Source organism: Hippocampus zosterae, chromosome 1 (assembly GCF_025434085.1).
Source record: "Hippocampus zosterae strain Florida chromosome 1, ASM2543408v3, whole genome shotgun sequence".
Classification (NCBI taxonomy): domain Eukaryota; kingdom Metazoa; phylum Chordata; class Actinopteri; order Syngnathiformes; family Syngnathidae; genus Hippocampus; species Hippocampus zosterae.
This window is the reverse complement of record NC_067451.1, coordinates 32,750,622-32,763,176: the sequence shown is the minus strand read 5'-3', so window position 1 is coordinate 32,763,176 and position 12,555 is coordinate 32,750,622. Positions and strand designations below refer to the sequence as shown.

The following is a 12,555-nucleotide window of genomic DNA, read 5'->3' as shown; positions in this document are numbered from 1 at the left end:
AGCGGAGAGATCGGTGCTGTTGAATGTTCTGCGGCTGGATGGATGTAAGGCTTGAGGAGCCGACGATGAGAAGAAAGGAGCGTTAGCGCGGAGCACCGATGCGGAATTGGAACTGGGAGTCGCGGCTTGGAGTTTGAAGCGGATTACGTGGGACAGGCCGTCAATGGACGCTAGAGCTTCGTGCTTGCTTTCAAAATTTTGCTTGTAGCAGACGTGTGCACATTTTCAGCATGACGTCTCTGACCCACTGGTGAAAGGACACTTTCATCCTCTCCTCTTTCAACTTCAGACAACAAAGTGTATTCAGAAAAGTGGTGAAGATTGCACGATTGTCTGTGTCCTATGTGTTGTGTTGTGTTGTGTTATTTTTGGTATTTTGACTTCAAAATGGCGCTGACAAATAGGCAGCAGGTGTGCAGGCGGCCGAAATGGAACGTCTGCCGCCTGCTGCCCAATACGAAACATGACAATAATTTCCAGCAGCTCCTATATTTTGTTGTTCTACTTCTTCCTTTCATAACTTTGCTGCTGTGAATTGGGAATTTCTCCATTGCGAGCTGGTCGGACGGGCCGCGTCGCGGTCGCCCCTCCCGCTCCCCATTCATCCGCCCCCTTACATGTTATGTCTTGTGACTTGTTGTATCCTGGACTTAAATTATCCTCAGAAGAGGATAGTTCGCGCGTGGGTTTTTTTTCCCTCTACCTACCCAGTGTTTTCCTTTCTGAACTCTGACTGTAAATGTCCCCATTGCGGGACAAATAGAGGATATCTTAAACATGGACAGTCATACAATCGTAACAACTATTCTTGCATCCACCTTGTTATTTGAAGCAGTAATAGATGAACGAGGAGAAAATCAAAGTCTCTTTTCACCAGTGGATCAGAGACGTCATGCTCAAAATATGCATCACATCCCACATGTCGGCTACAAGCAAAATTTGAAAGTAAACACAAAGCTCCAGTGCCCGTTCGATGATAAAATAAATTGATTCACTTCTGTCAATTTTAGATCAGCTTCAATTCAAAGCAGTAACTCAGTTCCAAATACACATATATGCTCTTCTCTCCTCATGCTTGGCCCCCCCAGCCATCCATCCAGCCGCACAAATGCAGACTATCCCCCCAACAACTGACATCTCCGCTGAACAAAATGGGACTGTGAAAAATGCCCATTACAGGTACTGTCAATCGGCGACCGTCAAATAGCTCCACCATTCCCTCCATCACAATCAGTGCTGGTACAGGCGTGCTGCAGAGAAGGTGCAACCATCAATCACAAATTCAACTTCTTCAACAAATGTTGTGGCCTGCTGCTGACAATTAAGGTGCCATCTTGAAATTGTTGTACAACTAAATTGCCATGGGATATTAACCTGAGGAACTTTGGAACTACATTTTCAGAAGAAAATTAGCCCTGGAAAAAACAGGACTTGGAATCCGCACTCCAACCTACGTCATGAGCCACGCATCTGCCCTGGGTCGAGGACCCGCACATTACTCTCGCCTCATCGTGCACAGAAAGGTAGTTTCCCTTTATGTCGTGGAATGCTGTCATTATCCTATTGTTTTTCTCCAGCAGGTGGCAATGGAGGGCAGTCCCTCCATCTTGCACATCTGCTGCCAATGTAATCAGATGACTATTTAAGGACTCCCAAGTTGTCATGTCACTGTCTAGTAATTCACCTTGCTCACGACTGTTTCCAAGTGTAGAATTCTTCTAGACCTTCCATGTTCTTGCTCTTCGTTTTTGTTCCCGCCAGGTTTTCTGAACTTTTGTTTGTAGCAGAAGCGATTGCTCTAAGACTGCAAGGGAAGCTCAGCTTCGCCTAAAATGTCAAAAAATAAGTGATCAAATATATGTGTGTGCATGCAATCTTGTGTACATGTCATTGACTAAATATGTGCTACAACGCGCTCAAGTTTTGTTCCGAATCAGCTTCTTATTACTGGTTATGACGCGACTCTCTTCTTCATTCCTACTGCTTCACTGTGCTTTAAACTGTGTGGACGCTGAGTGTCTACAGCGTGGATGCTGGGTGTCTAGAGATTTCTATGGACAGTGGGCGTTTATCGGCTGGCCCACTCAGCTTTTCTGCATGATGATTGAATGATCTGTCTGAGGCCGAATCTCTTTTTAATTGACAGCAATATGAGCCAATCACCGATCGTTTGGTGTAGGCATCCGTGGGAGCGTTTTTCAATTCTCATTCTGTTCTGAGTCGAACTGGAGACTTCTAATCATCTTAGCAGAGCACAGCACGGCTCATTTTCTAGAAAAGGAGCGGAGAGTAAAATTCACATATAAGTAAATGCACAAATTTTATGATGTAGGCCGAAATTGAGCTTCCCCTCCTTGACAGACAAGCATCCGGCGTTATAGTCACGGCTTTTGTATTATACATGTTTGGGTTTCTTCATGTCCATTTATTGACAAGCGATTTCCGTTTGTTTTTATCCTTGCCTCTTTTTGCAAGCGTTTTTAATCGTCTTGTTTTCCTCGTGTTGTACCAGCATTCTTTGTTGAACTTTGCCAGTCTTTTGACCTATTAGTGGCTGCCGATACCAGCCACCGATACTGGCAAAATATTCAGACATTGAGTGTTCTGCGTCAGAAAGAAAGGTCTTTGTTCACAATTTTTTTTTTTGTTATTGTGTTAAATACAATTTTATACATTGAAAGCACGAGAGAGGGCAGCACGGTGATGGAATAGTGAACACGTCCACCTCACAGTGCAGAGTTTTGGGGTTCAATTCCACATGTTCCATCTGTGTCTGTGTGGGTTTTCTCTGGGTATTCCGGTATCCTAACACATTCCAAAAACATGCATTGTAGGTTAATGGAACACTCTAAATTGTCTCTCGGTGTTATTGGGAGAGTGAATGGTTGTGTGGCTATGTGTGCCCTGCAATTGGCTGGCAACTGCGATTGGCTGGCTGCCCATAGTCAGCTGGGATAAGCTCCAACACGCCTGCGATCCTCCTGAGGAGAAGTGGCTTGGATAATGGATGGATGGATGAAAAGTACTTGAGGTATTGGTGCTCAGTATCAGTGAGTACTACTCAAAGAGTGACTACTCACACGGCTATCAGTCTGAAAAAAAGTGGTATTGAACATCCCAAATAATAATAATAATAATATAACAACTGCATCAATCAACTTGTTTTTTTTCAAACAGCTGTATTTACTGTACTGTGGTACCTCTACTTACGAAATTAATTGGTTCTGGAAGAAATTTCTTAACAAGAAAATTTTGTAAGTAGAGATGCGGTTTCCATGTAAATGCCCTAATCCAGAGGTTGGGAACGTATGGCTCAAGAGCCATATGTGGCTCTTTTGATTATTGCATCTGGCTCGCAGGTAAAACAAAATTTTCTCGCTTGTTTAATCCATCCATCCATTTTTCACTGCTCATGTCCGATTCAGGGCTGCAGTTGGGGGATCAATTTTAATTGGATGATACTGGCCTACGTAGGCCGTTGCTGTGGAAACGGTTAAACGCCCCGATTTGGAATCAGACCGCTCGGTCATTAGCTCAAAGCTAATCCTAAACGAATAAAATGGCGAGAAAAAAAAGATGACAAGTATGGTACACTTCAGGATGAATGGAGCGAAGGATTCGCCTTTGTGGAGAGAATAGGATCTGTCTGATTTGCAATGACAAAATATCGATGAAACGGTCGAATGTAAAGCAGCATTTTGACACGCGCCATGCAACGTCCGCATCAAAATACCCTGCGAGAGACAACGGAAAGGAAGCGCGCAAGCTACGAAACAGGGTGCAAGGTAGCCAGCACCCTGGCTAAAAGAATGAACACTCGCTTCCATGTTGCTTTGTTTACTACCAAGAAATCTGCCGCACTATCATCTACGCAATCACAGCGTGGTGACATAACCAGACGCAAAGTGGTGGTGGTGGAGGGGGCAGGGGGGACAGTTTGTTTGTTTGTTTGTTTGAAAGGGAAATGGGAAAGGGACATATTGCCAATTGGTTGCGTGTCGCCACGGATCACGACTACCCGCTAGTTTCAGTGGGAAAAGGGTATTATCGTATTGTATTCTACCATTGATTACTCTGTTTGATACTTAGTGAGACGTTGAACATTGTCTCACTGTTGTAATTGGGTGGTACCACCGCACAACAGTTCACTTACATTACGGAATGTCCTTCCATGTCCTTATTTGTCATGTCCTTGTTTATGATGATACTAGTGCAGCGTGTACTACCGGAAACAAAGATAATTCTGATTCTGAAAACAAAAAACAGAATAAAGAATAAAAATTATGGTAATTTAACTTTTAACTGCGTCCTCATCTTTTTTTGTCCTCTTTAGTTCATGTTCTCTCTCAGAAGTTTTGAAAAGAACCGCGCAAAGGACATCTGCTTTTGTCGGCTTTTAACAATTCTTTGAAAATATCCAAAGCAAACATCAGCAGAGTGAGCGATCGCGCGACTGGTGAAGAATTCTGGGGCTTCAAATTGAGTCAAAACTATCGGAACACCTCATGGCCAAAGAGGCGAATGACGAGGACGCTGTAAAAACACATCTATCTACACCCATAGACACATACGGTAGAGGTCCCTCTTTGCCAATGGGATGCCCGGATGATGCTCGGGAATAGCCAACGGCAGTGCAGCTATAAGTATGTTGCGTTCAGGAAACTCAGAGCTGTGAGTAGCAACCCATACTGTATTTTTCCCTTTCGTTTCTTGAAATTTATGTCTAACTAGAGGCAATATTTTCCTTATTCTGGCTTCTGAAGAGCCATGTAACATTTGTTTTCGATTTCTATAGCGACAGAGTTTCTTTATTTTGTTAGGTTAATTTGTTATTGTGAAGGGCACACCGGACGTTGTTGCGTGAGACACTTCCTGTTTCACGAAGTACGGGGAACCTCCGAAATGATGGACTGCAACTTCGTGTTGTAAGCCAAGCACAGCCTGTATGTAAATCTATTATGCAAATTTGTGCAACGTTATAAATTAGTGGGGTCTGTTCGCCGTATATTTACATTTGAGGGGCATTGCAAATGCTTGCGGTTAGCATTTACGTACAGCGATTAGGGCATTTGCTCATTAAGGTTAGCTACACTAGCATAGCCACGCATTCGTCACGCATCAGACCAGTGGTGCACATTGTTATACCACGTTTTACTTTGCAACGTGTTAGTGTTTTTATGTGTGTCTGTTACAGTTTTACACCTTCTTGACTCGCCGGTGAATAAATTGCAAGAAACATCAACGGTGTGGTCATTGAAGGAGTTATCAGTCTGTCCAGCCCAGGGGTCGGCAACCCAAAATGTTGAAAGAGCCACATAGGACAAAACAAAACAAAACAAAAAAGTATGTCTGGAGCCGCAAAAAAAATGAAAGCCTTCTATACAATTTACAATGAAGGAAACACATGCTGTATGTATGTTGGAGACTGAACTGTCTCAGAATTGTTTGTTATTCATTCCTTTGTTGTGTGTGCGGCGGCCCGGTAGGCCAGTGGTTAGCACATCGGCTTCACAGTGTTATATTGCATGGGTGCTTGTAAATAAGATAAAAAGCAAATCTTTTTTATTCAAAGAACATGTAAGATAAACGATGTATTTAGCATGAAGCATGACTTATTTTCATATAAACCTTGATCCTAGAGGAAAGAAAAAAAAAGTTTTGCGCCAATTCTTAACCCATGAATTTATTGCGGTTCGATTCCAGCTCCGGCCCTCCCTCCCTGTGTGGAGTTTGCATGTTCTCCCCAGGCCTGCGTGGGTTTTCTCCAGGTGCTCCGGTTTCCTCCCACATTCCAAAAACATGCGTGGCAGGCTGATTGAACGCTCTAAATTGTCCCTGGGTGTGAGTGTGAGCGTGGATGTTTGTTCGTCTCTGTGTGCCCTGTGATTGGCTGGCAACCGATTCAGGGTGTCCCCCGCCTACTGCCGGGAGACAGCTGGGATCGGCTCCAGCACCCCCCGCGACCCTAGTGAGGATCAAGGGGTTCGGAAGATGAATGAATGAATGAATGTTGTGTGTGCACAAACGCCCCCATAGAATTTATTTTGTGATTTCCTCGCTTGATTTTTTGTTTTGGTGCATTATTTTCGCTTTTCTTAGTGTCAGTGAAGTGATCATTTATTTTCATTTTTCGGAGGTTGTCTTTGAACGCCTCTCGAGTCGAACGAGAAGAGAGAAGGCACGGAGTCGGACGCAGACGTGTCTGTGTTTGTCGAGACTGTTAAAAGCATACATAAAGTGTGTGTTTTAAAACTCCAACACCACAGCTCTCGCGGTTATGAGCTGCAACATGTATCTATATCTATTTGAACTATATTAGCCGACTATCAAAATCTTTTTCTATTTTCAAACATTTTTTATAAAGCTCCAGGGAGGCACTAGATGTCGCTAAAGAGCCTCATGCGGCTCTGGAGCTGCGTGTTGCCAACCCCCGGCCTCGCCGCATCAGGGACGTGGCGAGGGCGGAACATTCCAATTGAGCTGTTTCGTAACTTAAAAATTTCAAATGAAGAGACGTTCGTAAGTAGAGGTACCAGTGTATAAGGAATAGTAACGCCCTGGCAATTGGAAAAAAAGATTTACTGAAAAAAAAGGGAGGCGGGCGCTTAGGGAGCAATAACGCAAAAAAACCCTGGTCTGAAAAATGTGACATTGACCATGTTGACTTATTTTGATCGTCCATTTTGAGCATGGCCAACCTCATTTCAAATCGAAAACCTTGCGGTCTTCTGAACACGCACTTGGAGTGAAGATAAATCCAAAAGATGACATTCCGAGTAGTTGTTGTGAAATTAGCAAAACACCAGCAATTCGGCGGTCTTCATGAAAGCCAGACAGACAGATGAGGGAGATGAAGAGGCATTCACACTTACCTTTGAAGTTGGGCCGTATTCTGGGATCGTAGCTGATCAGTAACCTGTTCAAGATGTTACTGGTGGAATTGGCAGGCACGCGGGCCAGATCCTCGGATGATAGTTGCCTGGGGAAAAAAAAGGGCCGTCAACATTCCAACTCTCCACTCTGATTCAATTAGGACTTCAGGTGGGACTGCCAGTGGTGGATTCCATTTGCGTCTGGCTGAAACGCAACCACCCAATGGGAACGGACATAAAGTGACGCAATCTGTCCTTGCGCTTGGAAACCTAAGAGGACATCTGAATAACGTCAAAAGGCTTACATGCGTGCGTCAGCCATGTATTAAACCATGTACTGTATTAATTTAGAATATCAGATAGGGGTTGGCTCATCAAATGAGATAGGTCCACCGTGCGGGAGCAGACCAGGCTATACAAACAGTGTGTGTAATGTGTGTCACATTTAAGACACCTAGCAATTGTTACATTTTGGAAAAAATATCCCTAATACATCTCCTTTAATAGTTTTCATCATGTAAAGCTGATGTGCATGCAGATGACAAATTTGTAAGGGCAGTGGAATAGCCAGTTTGTGAGTCATGTGATCTGATTGATGGTCAGAGCTGAGCTTATCAAGAATCTACACGCAAAAAAAGAATCATCTTTTCCTTTTGAAGCTAGCCGCCGCAGCAACACAAAGAGAGTGCGGATGTTTGGGATGTTTAGATGGCGGAGGCGTAGAGGCAGCAGACGCAGGTCTGGCAGGAGAGCAGAGAAGCGAAAGCCTCCCCCCGTGGGTGGCAATGAAAGATCCTGCCAAAGAATCCCCCCACACCCCTTCTTCAAGCACTTTACATGTCATTATATAAACGTTATCCCACACACAAAATATGTGTGAATGCTCTGCAAGAATGTTGCTGACGGTGTGTGCGTGTTGATGCCATGATCAAAGTAAAACACATAATTCCCGTTTGATTAACCTTTTTTTCCCCCAACCTCATCGCTGCAGATGCAATGAAACCAAGTGGTTCCACAAAAGACGCAAAATATGTGGCATAGCTTACACTACATTTGTTACCATTTAAGGCAGTTGTTCAATATACCGTATATGCAGTATACATCTGGATATATATACAGTGTGTCGACTCCACGGGGTCTGTTGGGACATTGATGCTGTGTTGCTGCTTTAAGGTGGTCAAACAAAAGATGTTAGACTCTCCCGTCTATTCGTCCCACACTTCATTTCGGGGCTCTTTGGGAGCCAACTTTCACTTCATGGAAAATAGCCAGTCATGTCAGGAATGTGAACTTGTCGACATATTGCATTGTTTTTTTTCCATTTCAAACTCGTCTTACAACATGACCCTTAAAAATAAATGCATTACAGATACCTGGATTTTTTTTCTTTTCCATGCACTGTAATAATAATAATCAATGATCCTAGGAGCTAAGTTGTCTGGGGCTTGATGCCCCTGGCAGTGTCACCCACGGCAACCAGGTCTTAGGTGAGGGACCAGACACACACCAGGCTCACAAACCCCTAATGATTAATAACATAAATGGCACTCAGTTTCCCTTGTCCAGACGCGGGTCACTGGGGCCCGCCTCTAGAGCCAGGCCTGGAGGTGGGGCTCTTTGGCGAGCGCCTGGTGCCCGGGCCTACACCTATGGGGCCCGGCCGGGCTCAGCCCGAAGAGGCAACATGGGTCCCCCTTCTCATGGTCTCACCACCCATGGTAAGGGCCAAAGGAGTCGGGTGCAGTGTGAGATGGGCGGCAGCCAAAGGCGGGGACCCCGGCGGTCCGATCCTCGGCTGCAGAAGCTAGTTCTTAGGACATGTAATGTCACCTCTGTGGCAGGGAAGGAGCCCGAGCTGGTGTGTGAGGCAGAGAAGTTCCGACTAGATATAGTCGGACTTGCCTCCACACACAGCCTGGGTTTGGTACCAGTTCTCTTGAGAGGTGTTGGACTCTCTTCCACTCTGGAGTTGCTCACGGTGAGAGGCGCAGAGCAGGTGTGGGCATACTCATTGCCCGCCGGCTCACTGCCTGTACATTGGGGTTCACACCGGTAGACGAGAGGGTTGCCTCCCTCCGCCGAGGCAAAAACCTGGACGTGGGAAGAGTTGCGTGAGGCCATGGACTTCAAGGACGGCTTCAAGGAAATTCTGGTCCACCATCCGACGTCTCAGGAAAGGGAAGCAGTGCACCATTAACACCGTGTACAGTGGGGATGGAGCGCTGCCGACTTCAACTCAGGACGTTGTAAACCGGTGGGCAGAGTACTTCGAAGACCTCCTCAACTCCACCAACACGCCTTCCTTGGAGGAAGCAGAGCCTTGGGACTCTGAGGTGGGCTCTCCTATCTCTGTGGTTGAAGTCACCGATGTGGTTAAAAAGTTCCTCGGTGGCAAGGCCCGAGGGGTGGATGAGATCTGCCCGGAGATCCTCAAGGCTCTGGATGTTGTGGGGCTGTCCTGGTTGACACGCCTCTGCAACATTGAATGGACAGCGGGGAGAGTGCCTCTGGATTGGCAGACCGGGGTGGTGGTCCCTCTTTTTAAAAAGGGGGACCGAAGGGTGTGTTCCAACTACAGAGGGATCACACTCCTCAGCCTCCCTGGTAAGGTCTATTCAAGTGTGCTGGAGAGGAGGGTCCGTCGGGAAGTCGAGCCTCAGATTGAGGAGGAGCAGTGTGGTTTTCGTCCTGGCCGTGGAACAGTGGACCAGCTCTACACTCTTAGCAGGGTGCTCGAGGGTATGTGGGAATTCGCCCAACCAGTCTACATGTGTTTTGTAGACTTGGAGAAGGCGTTTGACCGTGTCCCTCGGGGAGTTCTGTGGGGGGTGCTTTGTGCGCATGGGGTACCGAACCCCCTGATACGGGCTGTTCGGTCACTATACCACCGATGTCAAAGTTTGGTTCGCATTGCCGGCAGTAAGTCAGAATCGTTTGCAGTGAGGGTAGGACTCCGCCAAGGCTGCCCTTTGTCGCCGATTCTGTTCATAACCTTTATGAATAGAATTTCTAGGCGCAGCCAAAGCGTTGAGGGGGTCTGTTTTGGTGGCCTCAGTATTGCATCTCTGATTTTTGCAGATGATGTGGTCCTGTTGGCTCCTTCAAACGGGGCTCTCCAACTCTCACTGGAGCGTTTCGTGAATAGTGAACCGCAAACGTGGGGATTACTGGGGTCCTTATCATTTTTTTCACAATTACTAGAGATACATTGTAATATATTTGCAAAACCGAACCCCTGTACCATCAAAAGTTAAGTAAACACTCCCCTGGCCACTATTTATTTGAAACAGTAAATCCAAAGAAAAGTAACCAACGCACAGTAAAGTGTAATGTTTGTTTGCTCTACTTACGACGGGCAGTAAACCTGCTTCCCTTTCTTCTTGCCCTTCTTTGTTCCCTTCTCTTTGGCAGATGCTTCCTGTTGGCAAACGCATAGGACCAGGAGGAAGAACACCAGCTTCTTCTTGACACCCATCCTGCGTGTCAAATGAAGCCTGTCCGGGTACGGAAATACGAATTAGGACACTTTAAAACAAGTATGCTCTAGTTTTAACTAGGTTGAGCTGCCAAGATGGAGGGCAAATCACACGACGTGATCCCCAAAATGGCTGCTCAAAGGGTTATAGTAGTTGTTTTTTTTAATTGAACAGTACTGCTCGGCGGATATTAGTCCAATAATAACCATATGGATTGAAGTGGTGGCATTGGGATATCCGTATGACCTGTACCATGACGAACTGAAACCGCCACTAATACGACAACTATGGCTTTTAGCATTACCGTATTTTCCGCACGAAAAGGCGCACGTAAAAGCTTTCCATTTTCTTTAAAGCTCACAGCGCACCTTAAAATCCGATGCGCCTTGTGTATGGTTATTACGGTAATATGTCGACCCCAAAATGGCTCCTTGCTAGAGACATGCTTACAACGCAGTTCAAACTTATGTTGAACGGGTTACACAGTTGAACACAGAAATAGAGCAGCGCAAGAGAGTCAATGTTATGAGTCAATGTTATAACTTGATGTAAAAAGGTTCTATTGATATTTGATCGTTCTGTAGCAACGCCATTCAACAGCTAAGCTATCTGAGCTGTTGTCATTTGTGCAAAGCTTCTTTGATCTGTGACATGGGTTGTGTCGGCGCCGATTGGTTGAACCACGTCTGTACGTGGTCGCGCTCACACACACAGAGCAGAGGGCAGCGGACTATGGACTGCTGAGGCGCGCTTCACTCGAGTGGCATTACTACAGTTCTGTAGAAACGCATTTCTTGGAGTGTAGCTCCATCTCGTGGATGCATTGTAGATTGCGTCTTATAGTGCGGTGTGTCCAATATATGAACAAAATTACAATATAGGCTATTCATTGAAGATTAGCCTCATAATCCAGGGTGCCTTTTAGTGCGGAAAATACGGTACTACGTTTATGACAACTTCTGTGACTACCACAACTAATAGTAGAGTGAACCAAACCATTGGATTTGATGGAAACGGGGACTTGTAAACTGTACCTATTGGTAGAAGCATCTCTTTTTAGGCCTAGCAATCGTCCAAAAATATAAACTAAAATGACACTTTCCGGGCGTAAACGCAATCAATTTGAGTGGTGTGACTGATTCATGATTCAGTCCTCGTCGGAGCAATGTGACCTCCAAATGGGGGCGCCGCAAATTAGCCTCCATTTGGAGGTGCAGTCAAGTGTTGGATTTTCATGGTACACACAGTCATCATGAATACAACTTGATCCAGCGTGTTTACCGTTCAGCCAACCCTTGGCCCTTATGCGAGAAAATACAAACAGAGCATGTCTATTTCGAGGCAGTACGTGTATGCAGCAATAGGAGTCATAAATCAACCGCGTGATGCAGTCGCCATTGGACAGTATAGAGATGCCGCAGCCAAACTTGCATCCCTCTCTTAAGTAGCACAGTTTATTGTCTAGACTCGAGACAGACTCTCTTGGCCCAGCCATCCCAACCCGCTCCTTGCTGCTTGTTCTTCATCATATTCATAAGTGGAAGTCCTTGCTATTGCCCAGTATGTCAACTTTTAACTGCACGTCGCCTTGGCAAGGTCAATTTGGTTTCATTAATTAGGGCAGGAGTCTTTCGACTGACCTCTGTTGACATAAAATATTGGTAATCAGTACCAAAATGTAAAAATATCATCCTTGTCCCATCAAGTAGTATTGCTGTATCCATATCTGTGCCAATACAAACCGATACCACTTAATCATCTGTGATATATAAGCGGTCCTGTATTTCTTTTTACTTATTTATTTTGCAGTTAACAAAATGAGGTAGCATGTCATTGATATTTCTACATGTCTATGTTCTTCTCCAGCCCATATTTCCTTTTGGTGCTGTGTATATGTATCCATTTAACATAGTGCCTTCTCGTGCTCTGACTGAGACACCTCATAACTAATTTTAGTTATGAGGTGTCTCTATTAACCTTGTGTTACAGGACACGTTTAAGTTGCAGTTTAATATTATCATGTCAGAAATGACAGGTGGTGTTTGTAATTTAACTTTTATTTCTCCGGGTAATGCAAGCGAGAACAGCTTCTGATTTCCTATGCATGAAACCTGTGCCACATTCAAGCTACACTAAACAACATTAGGTTGAAATTAAGTGCGTTTGTTTGTTTGTTTATTGAACATAAAACATATACAGTAATAATT

General features: G+C 45.1%; 2 protein-coding genes across 8 annotated transcripts in view; both read right to left on the bottom strand.

Annotated features, from left to right (window-relative positions):
- Window positions 1–12,555, bottom strand: part of LOC127597287 (uncharacterized) — a 339,203-nt gene that overhangs the window by 33,911 nt on the left and 292,737 nt on the right. The window lies entirely within an intron of this gene.
- Window positions 1–12,555, bottom strand: part of glrbb (glycine receptor, beta b) — a 172,884-nt gene that overhangs the window by 156,255 nt on the left and 4,074 nt on the right. For 4 of the 5 annotated variants that reach the window (XR_007961572.1, XR_007961585.1, XM_052059861.1 and 1 more), the window contains exons 2-3: window positions 10,223–10,366; window positions 6,873–6,979 (exon numbers count right to left, since the gene is read on the bottom strand). Coding sequence is in view for 3 of the 5 variants with exons in the window: in XM_052059861.1 (XP_051915821.1) it covers window positions 6,873–6,979; window positions 10,223–10,347 (232 nt within the window). In the remaining 2 variants the exon portion in view is untranslated. Of the gene's footprint in view, window positions 1–6,872; window positions 6,980–10,222; window positions 10,369–12,555 lie in introns of those variants that run through there. The other variant, XM_052059854.1, reaches the window with a different exon arrangement.